Here is a 13,022-nt window from a genome sequence, read left to right on the forward strand (position 1 = left end):
TTTCAATGTTGAATATGTTGCCTATGTGTGTCCATATCAATTTAGGTAAAGAGAAATAAATAAAAAGACTTACAACTAATTTATTCTACCACGGACGACCGATTTCGCATACTATAATTTATTATGCGTACTCAGATCTCCAGTACAGCTAAATTAAATGCTGAAATTACAATAACCAGTATTAGGGTGCTGTCTGGCAGAAAATATATCAATATTATGCCAATCAGCCCTGTGATGAATGACCGAAGTTATCTTTAACATTTTCGTTAAAGTTAAATAAACTTTGACATGTCTTGATAACTTTTTACGTAAATTCCGCGTGACGTATCCGTCACGGCTATGAGATGAGTTATTTCTTAAACGTTAAAAAAAGAAGTAAGTATTTGCACGTATTGGTTTCTCTAACAAAGAGAACCTTATGTAGAAATAGTACAAGTTGAAACGAGAAAGTTAATCATGAGAAGAGCTACCCTTCGTCGGCCACCGCCGATGACCGAACAGCAAACAGCTGTTCGGGTTCGGTGGTGTATCAAAAAGTATATAGAAACAGGGTTGCCAGATTGGGGTATTTTTCCACAATTTTGGGGTAATTTGAAAGCGTATAGGGAAACTTTTCTAAGCAGAAAGTGTTGTGCGATTATTAGGGGGGGGGGATTATGGAGGATTTTAATGGGTCATGGTAAATTAATATAATCAAAGACGAGAGGACCTATGAATTATTTCCAGGGCCCTCGTTGATAAGTAGTATAATTTTAATTTACTGTTTGACTACTAATTTATTAAAATGCGGCAAAATTTTAAATTTGGGGGATTTGAGCTTCAATTTAAGGGAATTTTGATTTCTAAGTGGGGGATTTATAAAATCTCATCTGGCAACTCTGGATAGAAAGAACAGTAGGTACTTAAAATCCCTATTTTTATAAATTTCAACTTATATCTCTTGATTTGATTTTTGTGTATTTTTTAAAATTGTATTACCCTTCTCTTCTTAATTATTAAATTATTAGTTTTATTTTTCATTTTTAATTATTGTTTTAATTTTATTATTACCTTCGTGCTTTTAATTGTTATTTTAGGTCTATGTTTTTGATATTTTTAATTTTGTACTGCTTTATATTTGATATTAAATTAATAAAATGCCGCAAAACATCCTAGGACAACCTGAAGCAGCGTTCTCCGTTGAATATTCACTCGATTTCTATCTAAAAATAAGTCAGAAGATAAACCTAACCTTCCACATCCTTACATAACTACTAACTTATCTCATAACTTGAGGTTTAACGTCGCGTTATAAAAGACAGTTGATATATCAGATAACTCAAGAACTGTCAAGAAATAACGCAAGTAGTTAAGTTAAATAATATGATACATCACACCAATTTGACGATTATAACTTAACTACAGGATAACTTCACGTTATATTTAAAGTGAGTGATTCATCACAGGGCTGAATATGTGTACAGTTTGAATGGTGTACCATTTTAAATTAGGTAAATGAGTTTTAATGAGTATGAGTTAATGAGTTTAAAAACTCATTTAATTTAAAATAGCTCCATGAAACCTGTACCCATATAATATTGGCATAATTGTTGTATATTTTTGCATATTTGGGATCTGTTGCAAGTCTTTGACATATGATTCATGCTCGTTTATCCTATGCTCGTTTATCCTAACACTCAATGGTCTTGCGGTTTCTCCCACATAAAAATTGTTACATTCACATGGTATTTTATAGGTGCAGTTCTTCAATCTCTCCTATGTGCTGTTTGGTTTGGTTTTGGACAGACTAAATCTCAGTGTATTGGTTATTTTTAATGTTGTGAGGTTGTATGTATTTCCTATTCTTTTTAAAATTTTCCGATCAGTCCTTTACATTGGTATTGTTGTCATCTTCAAATCTATTCTTGTGGTCATTTCTGAATTGTTTATGGTATTATGTTATTTTATTTCTTCATTCGTGTGGAATTCCTTGTTTATAAATGAAGCACTCAGAGCAACAGTGGCCTAACCCAAAAACGCTACAAATTATGTAGCGCCATTTTGCCAAATATAAAAATAGGCGACCTCTGTTAATCTGAAGATTTAATGTTAATGCTTTTATTGATATATTAATCTAAAAATGGTCAATCTGTGGTTTAGGCCACTGTTGCTCTGAGTGCCTCAAATGACATTAGATAATTATGTTTTTGTTAAAACCTTTGTTGCCGTGTTTTTTTCTTCCTGAAATGCATTTTCATTAGAACAGGTGTTTTGGAATCCATCATTTTCTTTTTCTTCTTAGTTCAGGCGGGACTCATTAACCGCTGGCACTTGGTCCTAAGACCTTTGTAACATGTGCTTTCATATAATGATTTGATAATTCCCTTTTTCAAATTTATGTTGTAGTTTGAGTGATAATTTAACTATCTGTTGGTGTGGATTGGTTTTCTGTATACTTTTGTGGCATAACATGTATCCTCCTTTGTGATTAATATATCCAGAAAAGGTAGTTGTTTTCTTTTTTCATGGCGAATATGATTGATTTTTCTTTACTATTAATGTCCATAGACCAACATAAGAAATCAGAATTCGACAGAATTTTCAGGTTAAATAACTCCTTAGTTTTTAAAATAATCTTTTTTGAAAATGATTTCCTGAGTGAAAGCCGAAACATCAAAAACAGACATAAAATGTAATTTTTATTACAATCAATTGTGATTTAATCCCATACAAATACATTATTTAAATTAATCGTGCCACAAGAAAACGGTTTCAAAGCCTCTATAAAAGAATGTACGACAGGCACGTTTATTTTAAGCCAGATCAATATGAGCAGATTTATTACTACAGACGAGATATTCGTAAGTGTTTATGGAAATATAAAAACAATGAATATTGATTCATAATTAAAATATAATGAAAATTAATAAAAAGATATTGACATCTACTTATTCCGTTGCTTAACAGACTCTATTCGCTGTTTTAGAATGACATGGAAGCTGCCAGAGAGGCTTATGACGCTTTCCTATCTCATTATCCGTATTGCTACGGTTATTGGCGAAAATACGCTGATTACGAAAAAAGAAAGGGAAATAAAAAGAAATGCGAAGAGGTAAGTAGGTGCTCTTGAAATATAAAATTGTCGTGGAATGCTTTACTTACATATAATTATTTTGCAATTTCTACAGCTCGGCGTCGTTGCAGCTGCTGAAAAAATATATAATAGTAGTAGAATATATTTATTGTTATTGTAATATTATTATTTGTACAAAATATTTAAGTTGATGTTAATGTTTTTACACCCTATCATTATTATCTTCATTTATGTTAAAATTATGACATAAAATTGAATCCTGTCGTTTACTGCGATTTGACAAATCGTCCTGGCAAATTCCTGGCATAGCTCGAGCTGGTAAGGGCGTCCACACCGATGGAAGGGGGTTATTATCCCAGAATTTAAAATGTAAGAAAACAAAATCGTCATAAAATAATAGGTTTTATTAAGTACAATATTTTTCTTTGAGATACATTACTTACCACAATCTCTTTCAGCGCACGTTATCAGCTGATGTGTATTAAATGTACTGTTGGTCAAATTATTTTGAAATTAAAAGAAGTAAGTTTAAGCAAAGATGGAATACTTTAATACACATCATCTGTAGTTCTAGCTAATCATCTTTTAATCCTTGCTTTTTAAAAGGTATTTGAACGAGGTTTGAAGGCGATACCGTTATCTGTTGACTTGTGGATTCATTATTTGACGTACGTTAAAGTAACCCGAACCGACGATGAAGAATTTATTCGATCTCAATTTGAAAGGGCTGTAACATCATGTGGCTTGGAATTTAGATCTGATAGATTGTGGGATTCATATATCAAATGGGAAAGTGAAGCAAAACGATTGCAAAAAGTGACGGCGATATATGACAGGTTGTTGGGTACTCCAACGCAAGGATACACAACCCATTTTGAAAAGTAAGTAAATATAAGTACTATTTCTATACTAATTTAATGTATTATATCGACGTTCCGAGGAAAAGTGTTGAAAATCAATTTTTTTCTATCTTCTACAAGAATGGATAATATATCTAATGCACTATCCCCTAAGAAAACTAATATTTTAAGTTCAATCGTTATTGCATAGACGGCTCAAGAATCACTATTCCTCGGAACAGGTTCATCAGCATTTTCCGATGAAAACAGTAATAAGTCACAGTTATCGTGGTATGCATTGTGGCCCTCCGCTGTATATCAAAAGTGTAATAATTGTGGTTATTACCGTTTTATTTTAGAATTGTTGTAAACTTTAGTTTCGTGTTTTCCCGATAAAACTGTAACATTTCGAGTTGCTACTCTTATCTGAATATTTGCCAATATTTCCACTTTACATCCGCCGAAAAGTGTAATATTTGTAGTAATTGCTGTTTAGTTTGGAAGAGTTTATACTTTTGTTTCGTGTTTTCCGAGTAAGAGCGTAAATATTTTGAGCTGTTACTCTATTTTTCGAAAGAAACTGTAACATATCAAATATTAAAAAAAAATACTCATCTCAAAAACCGTTTCGTTTCATAAAAAGACTAGGCAGATTAAGGAATAATCATTTATTTAATTTTTATTTGACGCTATTTGAAAATATAAATTCACTTATGGTTCTTTTATTAGCATTTTAAAATTGACAAAAATGGTTTAATGGGTGCTGGGATGAAAACGAAACAGATGCATTATTGTTCGTCCGCTGTAACTTTTCCCATGAGTCACGATTTATTTTCAAACAAATTAAGTCAAAACATAAAGTGAAATGTACGCCGATGTGTGTAGTATATAGTATACCGTATACAAAATGTATATACACATCGACGTTCGTTTCACTTTATGTTTTGACTTAATTTGTTTGAAAATGAATCGTGTCGCATGGGAAAAGTTATAGCGGACGAACTATATCAGGTATTGCAACATTTTTTAATGGCGGTGGGTAGTGATGTTAGAAGAGAATATTCTCGAGAACGAGAATATTCTCGGCCAGAAAATTCTCTCGAGAATATTCTCGGCAAAAAGTTTTCTATATTTTTAAAAACCGAAACAAAAATAAAAACTAGATACGGGTCAAATTATTGTAATTTAAAAAATATGTAGGTATTTTGTTTTTGCCAATTCCATGAACCACTGGCAAGGGTGTTGACAGTGTCAATATTTATTGTTTTGGTGCAATATTAACGTGCAAATATTTAGAGTGGTGTTCATTTAAGCAGAGAAGAACAAGTTGAGGAAACTGAGTTTGTAGATAATTTAGCAACTTTAAAATATGGTGATGAGTCGGCTGAAATAATGGCAGATTTGGCACTTTATCGGTCTAAGGAAGGATTTTTTGGAAAACCATACGTTGTAAAATAAATTGAAAAACTAGACTTAATCATATGGTGAAAAGGTACATGTTTCGGAACAAAATTAACTAAAATAGTAGTTGATATATTAAGCATGCCTTCGTCCAGTGCAGCGACTGAAAGAAGTTTCAGTACTTATGGTTTTTTTATCCACTCCTCTAAAAGAAACCGGCTCACTGCTGAACGGGCTCGTAAGGTAACTTTTATTGCTCACAATTTAAAATTGTTAGATGTAGACCAATCCATGACTGAGCTGGCCACTCGTGAAAAACAAAATCCCACAACTCATCAGTAAATTGAAATGTAGATTGTAAATGACTAGGATGAGCTAATGATAGAAATAGATTCTGAATCTGAGGTCTCAGCTTTTATCATACCACATCGATTATTTGCTATTAAGAAGAAAATTTTATTTTTTTATCAAAGAAATTTTGTGTTTTCTGATGTTTTTGTATTTTTTATATACAAAGAACATTGTTGTTTCGTCTCATAATTTTGTATATAAGATCATGTTTTTTAAAACCCTATTTTTTATCTTCAACAATATTCTTAAGTGCGGCATGGGGTTCATTCTCAGAAAATTCTCCATATCGAGAATATTCTCCGATTTTTCATTCTCGAGAATTTTCCAACACTAGCGGTGGGGCTCAAATAAGCTATCGTTTTAAAGTCATTGTAATTCCATATACATTAATCTTTAAATCGTTTCAAAATTGCTAGTTACTTATTTCTTAGTTGGCAAATTGTGGAAACTGATTACCCCCTGCATATATACAATGATAAAGAAAGGTTTTGTTCGAAACATCCTCTCACATTCCAAAGCATTTGCAGAGTGATTCGTCGGCATTCGTTGATATAAATCTTTTAACCCTTTGCGGACGGATTTAATTATTCTTAAATATTTCCTGTTTGGTTTTAAATAACTAATGTAAATAAAGATAACAAATTATATTTTGTGTAATAATGATATTTTTGTTTATTATAAACCAAAACGCATGTGGTGCATATATGGGACCACTAGGGAATGACAACAATACATTAAAATAAAAAAAGAAGTAAGAAAGTTACTGTTAATGGAATTAAAAAAAACAACTTGACTTTGCTGTTAAGTAAAGGCCTATTTGACATGTTGAGCAACGCCATCTAGTTTGATGGGGTTCTGCTCTCGTGCTGAAACTTGCACATCGAACCTTTGTGCCATGGACTGGCATATGTGCAGTCTTATCAAATCGTTTTTCATACAGAATCATACGGATCATGTAATGATGTTTTCATCCAAGTTACCTGACTTGCTGGCGGCGGCGCCTGGTTTTCCAGATCTGAATCATCGCCCTCCAACTGAACATCACCTATAAGCCTATAACATGATCACTTTGTTCGTATTTTAAAAAATTTAATTCTATGTCGTTGTCAAGTTCTTCAGATGGTGCATCTGAAGTATACGACTCACTGTCAGATGGCATATCATCTAATAACGTATATTCGTCGTCAGAAGATAGCTTGGTGAAGTCAAAATGCAGTCTTTCTAAATAGTTCATTCTTTCACGGTTTTTGCTGTGAATTTTAAAAGAACCGCTTGGATTGACATGAAATTTGGCAATATTAGAACAGCTGGTATTTTAAACGAATTTCTAAAAATGTAGTTCAATTGATGACTACTCGTGGTAAGTGAAGGGGGAGCTGGGCAACCTGGGAGCCTAAAAAAGGCAACTTAAAACTACTATCATTTTCTATATCTCGTGATCTACTGAATATATTTTGATCGTTCTTTTTTTAATTTGCATGTAATTTTTCTGTACATTACAAATATGCAATTTGTCTAGACATTGATTAATAAACAGTTTTATTTAAACAAATTTGTTTAAACAATTTTTGAAAAAAAATTGTTTCTCAAAAATTAATGATTTTAATCATACTATCATTATTAATCACAGAAAAAGTTAAGGTATACTTTAATAAATAAATTATCTTCAATAAATAAGTATGTAATAAAAATAGTTTATTTATTAAAGTGTACTTTAACTTTTTCTATTATCATTAATGATATTATGTTTTAAAAAATAGATTTTTGTAAAAAAAAATATTTTTTCAAGACATTTTAAACAAATTTAGACTGTTTATTAATTGATAAATTTATAAACAAATTGCATATTTGTAATGTACGTAGAAATTACATACAAATTTAAAAAAGAAAGATTAAAATCCATTGAGTTGATCCGGAGATATAGAAAATTGTATTAGTTTGAAATTGCTTTTTTGGTATTTTAACTCGGTGGATTTGTAGGTTCCCCCTAGTAATCGTTTGAAGTATATTTTTGAAAAATCGTAGAGGGTGCTGTGAAGCTACAATGTTTGTGCATTTTTTTTTTTAAGAAAAAAGACAAATCCCATTCTTTAAAATGGCATTAATAGGGAACTTGCATAAAATTTTAAATTCGAAAAAAAAATGGTATAAATCACAACAGAACATAATTTAGAACCTGTATCAAAAATAAAAAAGTTTTGTTCGTCTTTCGTTTGGTCCCTAAAGACGACTAAAAATTCAACTTATACCAGCCACCCCAAAACGCGTCGTGACGTCACGGGGTTTAGTCGAGGAAATGAAGCATTTTGGCTCGCAATTTTTTCATCCAGCATGGATTTACTTGAAATTTTCACGGAAGGTAGCGAATAGTCCAAGGATCATTTTCTATATCATGCTGCTGTAGGCTAAAACCTTGGGGGTAGTTGCTACTCCATCTCGGGGGGTGGGAATTTTTTATTACATTTTAACCATGTAAATCGATGTAAAAAGTACTTTTAAGAAAATTTTTTTTTTGCATTTTCTTCATAAAACTAATATTTTTCGAGTTATTCGTGGTTAAAAGTAACAGTTTTTCGACGAAAAAATCGACTTTTTTAGAGGGTTTTTGAGAATAACTCGAAAAATATGTATTTAATCAAAAAAATTGTAGATATCAAAATTGTATCTTTTAGTAACACAAACGAAACTTTTTTTATATAATATTTTTACAACCAATACAAACCGATATACGGCATGTTAAAGGTTAGCTTTTTTCGTCAAATGCATAATTTGAAATAATCAAAGCTAAATAACGGAAAAACTTTGCATTTTTTTAGGAAAACTTACATGATGTTTTTTCAAGCATACAATTAGATCTTTCAGAAAAAATAATAAAAAGTTTCTAGCATAAAAATTGAGCAACTTATGATCAAAACAAAAGTCGGTACCTATTTTTCTCTACAAAAAAAAAACAGTGAAAACAACCCCCTAACTACCCTACTAAAAATTGGTCTTCGCCTTTCTGTAATTCCTTCTATATTTATATTGTAGCGTGATTAGTGTAATTACTTCTAATTACAATAAAACTAGCGGTTCGTAATTTATATACGACTTTATTTATATAAGTTACAGACGAATTTATCTTATACACTAAACTTATTCACAAAATATGCCCGTATTTATACCCAGTTGTTATTCTGGAACAATCGACTCCCATCTCGAGCTATCGGCTTGTTCCGCCTACGTGACGTACCTTCCAGAATTCTCCGGCGAGGCCTAGCACATCCGATTACGTCATTCTCGAGGTGTTTACTGTTATACGGGGATCGGCCAAGATTTCTCTTCCGCTACACTGCTCCCCTCTTAAGATCTGAGCGTCTCGATCAGCAACTCTAAATGAAGGCCCAGGATGGCGGAATCTACACTACTCTCCAGCTCTGCATACACCCTTCAAGAAGAAATAACAGTCTACTGTCTTTGAAGGGTACGACATCTTCGGGTTCATGCAACACACAGTGATTTGTACACCAGTTCCTCTGAAGACCACTTCAAGCATGCTTCTCACAATCTTCCAATCCAGATTTTCTACTGCATGGCCTATTTTTGGTAAAGCCAAATTTTTGATGTCATAATTACACACGATTTTCTTCAAATTAGTTAGAGCACGCCATATGTTCTCGTAGCTTGGCGTGTCCGTATAAGACTTTCTGGTCACCATATACAGCAAAGATCGAGGACCATCTTCCAATCGCAGTACTCTTCCAATTTTAGGCTGCTGATTTCTTAACTCGTCCAGGCGGCCGAACTTTCTATTGAATACGGACGATATTCCTTTAGTCATCTCGAGGTCTTGGGCAACACAGTGGGCCAGAGAGACGTTTTCTGGAACACCAAACAGATCTTGCTGAACTTCTGTGGTCACGCCGAATCTAGCACTCTTTCTCGCTGCGTAATTTGACATAAATTGATTAAAACTTGGCTGTGCGACATCTTTCATCTCCTGTTGGAGGACTCGTGCTTCTTCTGTTTCATTTGAGCCAGCATATGGTGCAAGACGATTTATGTGAATAACTTTTGGTTTACCGTTTGGCAACTTCTTAATTCTATATATTACGTCATTTATTTTCTTCTTAACTTCATACGGACCTTCCCATTGTCTTTGCAGTTTAGGACACAAGCCTCGACGACGTTGCGGATTATAAAGCCAGACAAGATCACCTACTTCGAAGCTTTCATTCTTGCATCGAGAATCATATTGATCTTTCATTCTGTCACTGGCTATCTGGATGTGTTGTCGGGCAAGTTCATGAATGTTGTTCATTCGTAATTTCAGGCGGTCAACGTAGTCTTCGCCTGCAACATGTTCCTCGGAAGGTCCGCAGCCAAACTCTAGGTCGCAGGGCAACCGAACTTCACGACCCAACATCAGGCAGGTTGGTGTTTGACCTGTAGTTTCATTTACGGCCGAGCGGTAGGCCATCAGGAATAAATGAATGTGTTGGTCCCAATCTCGCTGATGTTCAGATACAACTTTGGACAAGTGTTTACCCATCGTTCGGTTCATCCTCTCGACCATCCCATCTGATTGAGGATGCAGGGGTGTTGTTCTGGTCTTATTGGCACCAATCAATTTACAAACGTTTTGGAAAAGAGCTGACTCAAAGTTTCGCCCTTGGTCGGAGTGGATCTCCAAGGTAACACCAAATCGGCTAAAGAATTCTTTAACAAGTACCTCTGCAACGGTAGCAGCTTCTTGATTTGGTAATGCATAGGCCTCAGTCCATTTTGTAAAATAATCCATGGCTACCAGGATGTATTTATTTCCAGCATCGGTTTCTGGAAATGGACCTGCAATGTCGATAGCTACTCTTTCCATAGGACTTCCAACATTGTACTGTCTCATGGGTGCTCTCTTTTTACCAACCGGACCATTACCGGATGCACACGGTTCACATTTTCGGCACCATCTTCTTACATCATCTTTACAGTTCACCCAATAGAACCGTTCTCGAACCTTTTGCAGAGTCTTCGTAATACCAAAGTGTCCACCTGATGTACCGTCATGCAACTGACGCAATACTTCTGACACTTTACTTTTAGGTACAATTAACTGAAGCTTAGATTCTGTACCATCATCGTTCTCAAAGGTTCTGTACAGAAGATCATCTTTTAGTACCAGGCAATTCCATTGGCTCCAGTAGGCCTTGACTTCTGGACTACATGCACTAATGTTCTGCCAACTAGGTCTCTCACCTCGACGCATCCAATCCAATACTCTTTTTATACATGGATCGTCTTCTTGGGCTTCTTGTAACTGTTGTGGCTGCCATTGCTCATTAACGACGGTAGTTCGTCTCACAGGGCAAAGCTGTTCATCTACTTTAAGCCGGTGATTACAACTTTCACTGCATGGCCGTATCGAGGAAGCATCTGTATTTGAACCAACTCTTCCAGCCCTCTTCATGCGTCTCTTCGGCATCGTGTCACGAATCACCCTCCGTACCATTTCCACCAAACGTTCATCTTTTCTCTTATCGCCTTTTTCCACGGTTATTACTCGATTGTTTCGTGAAGCTTGGCTAGCTGCTTCGTGTTCCAAGGCAATAGCAAGTGCTTCATCTAAAACTTTCGGCCTTGCTAGTCGTAAAGCTTTCTGTAGTTCATTATCTTTCAGCCCATTGACGAAGGTATCTACTGCAATTTCTTCTAAAACGCTGTCTGGCACCTCTGGATAAGCCAACCGCACCACACGAGCCACATCTGCTTCAAATTCTTGCAGATTCTCACTTGCTCGTTGACTTCTACTTCGCAGTTGTGCTTTGTATACTTGTTGTAGATGGGCATCTCCATAGCGTTTTTCTAGACGAGTGAACAAGGTCTGGTAACAATTTTCTTGACCCTTGGGAATTGACCTTAATATATCTGCAGCATCACCTCGTAAAGCAGCAGTCAAGGAAACAGCCTTTTCTTGTTCGGTCCAATGATTGGCGGTCGCAATAGCTTCAAACTGTCTAAGATATATGGACCAAGAGGACTTTCCATCAAATGGTGGTAATTTGAATCTCATATTATGCGACGTTTCGTCTCTCGGTAGTTCATCTTTCACTAAAGGATCTAACGTTGCTGCATTAACTGATGGTTGTACTTTTGTATCGGTTATCCTGCTCTCTAGCTGTTTGATCTTTTCTTCTACGGTCTCTACACTTTTCTGCATCTTATCGAATGTTCTAGAAACTTCTTCAAATTTCTCATTGTTCTGTTTACAAACTTCTTCTAGTTCTTCGTTGTTTTGCCTACAGACCTCTTTAATTATTTGAGAAGTCTCATCGAATCTTTTAGCAACATTTTCGAATTTCTCGTCGCTTTTTCTACTAACTTCTTCAAGTTTCTCGTTGTACTTTATAGAAGTTTCATCGATCTTTTGAGAAATGGTTTCGAATTTCTCATTATTTATCTTAGAAGTATCATCGATCGTTTCAGAAACAGTTTTTAATTTCGATAAGATTGCTTGTTCTGCTGACTGGAAGTGGAACGTCTTTGGGTCTTCTCCGTTCTTCGTGAGGACATCCTCGAGTCGTGCTTGTAGGACTATCTTGAGCCCACTGCTGTCCAGATCCCGTTCCTCGAGCTGTTCACGGAGCTGTTTTACTGTAAGTTCTTGTAGCAACATCTTTGGTCGGCACACACGTACTTTCCAAAATGTCTTTTAACAGTCTTTCCGAATACCGAACAATCAACGCACTTTAACTATTCCCGACGAATAAAGTCCAAAAGTATTTTAAAGTCTCTCTGTAATTCACTTATTTATATCGCACTAAGTTAACCGAACACCGACACCAACTGTAGCGTGATTAGTGTAATTACTTCTAATTACAATAAAACTAGCGGCTCGTAATTTATATACGACTTTATTTATATAAGTTACAGACGAATTTATCTTATACACTAAACTTATTCACAAAATATGCCCGTATTTATACCCAGTTGTTATTCTGGAACAATCGACTCCCATCTCGAGCTATCGGCTTGTTCCGCCTACGTGACGTACCTTCCAGAATTCTCCGGCGAGGCCTAGCACATCCGATTACGTCATTCTCGAGGTGTTTACTGTTATACGGGGATCGGCCAAGATTTCTCTTCCGCTACAATATGTATTATCAATACACCCAAGAAGTTTGACCTATTTAAAAGGCCTAATTTTAGAAAAATAATTGGAGAAGAAAAATTGATTTTTTGCAATTTTGCATTTTTTATCATTTTCTCGGAAATATCTCCGAAAATACTGGAGACACGAAAAAAATGATAGACTACTAAATTGTAGCTTTTTTAATAGCTAAAATTTCCTTATGCATAGATTTTCATTACAGTGAACAGTTAGC

At 34.7% G+C, this 13,022-nt stretch overlaps 1 protein-coding gene across 2 annotated transcripts in view; it reads left to right on the forward strand.

The window, feature by feature from the left end:
* The window catches only part of LOC126886910 (pre-mRNA-processing factor 39), a 126,404-nt gene that overhangs the window by 69,417 nt on the left and 43,965 nt on the right, over positions 1–13,022 (forward strand). For both annotated transcript variants that reach the window (XM_050654069.1, XM_050654070.1), the window contains 2 exons: positions 2,966–3,091; positions 3,680–3,954. In XM_050654069.1, the coding sequence (XP_050510026.1) occupies positions 2,966–3,091; positions 3,680–3,954 (401 nt within the window). The remainder of the gene's footprint in view (positions 1–2,965; positions 3,092–3,679; positions 3,955–13,022) is intronic.

Source organism: Diabrotica virgifera, chromosome 6 (assembly GCF_917563875.1).
Source record: "Diabrotica virgifera virgifera chromosome 6, PGI_DIABVI_V3a".
NCBI lineage: Eukaryota > Metazoa > Arthropoda > Insecta > Coleoptera > Chrysomelidae > Diabrotica > Diabrotica virgifera.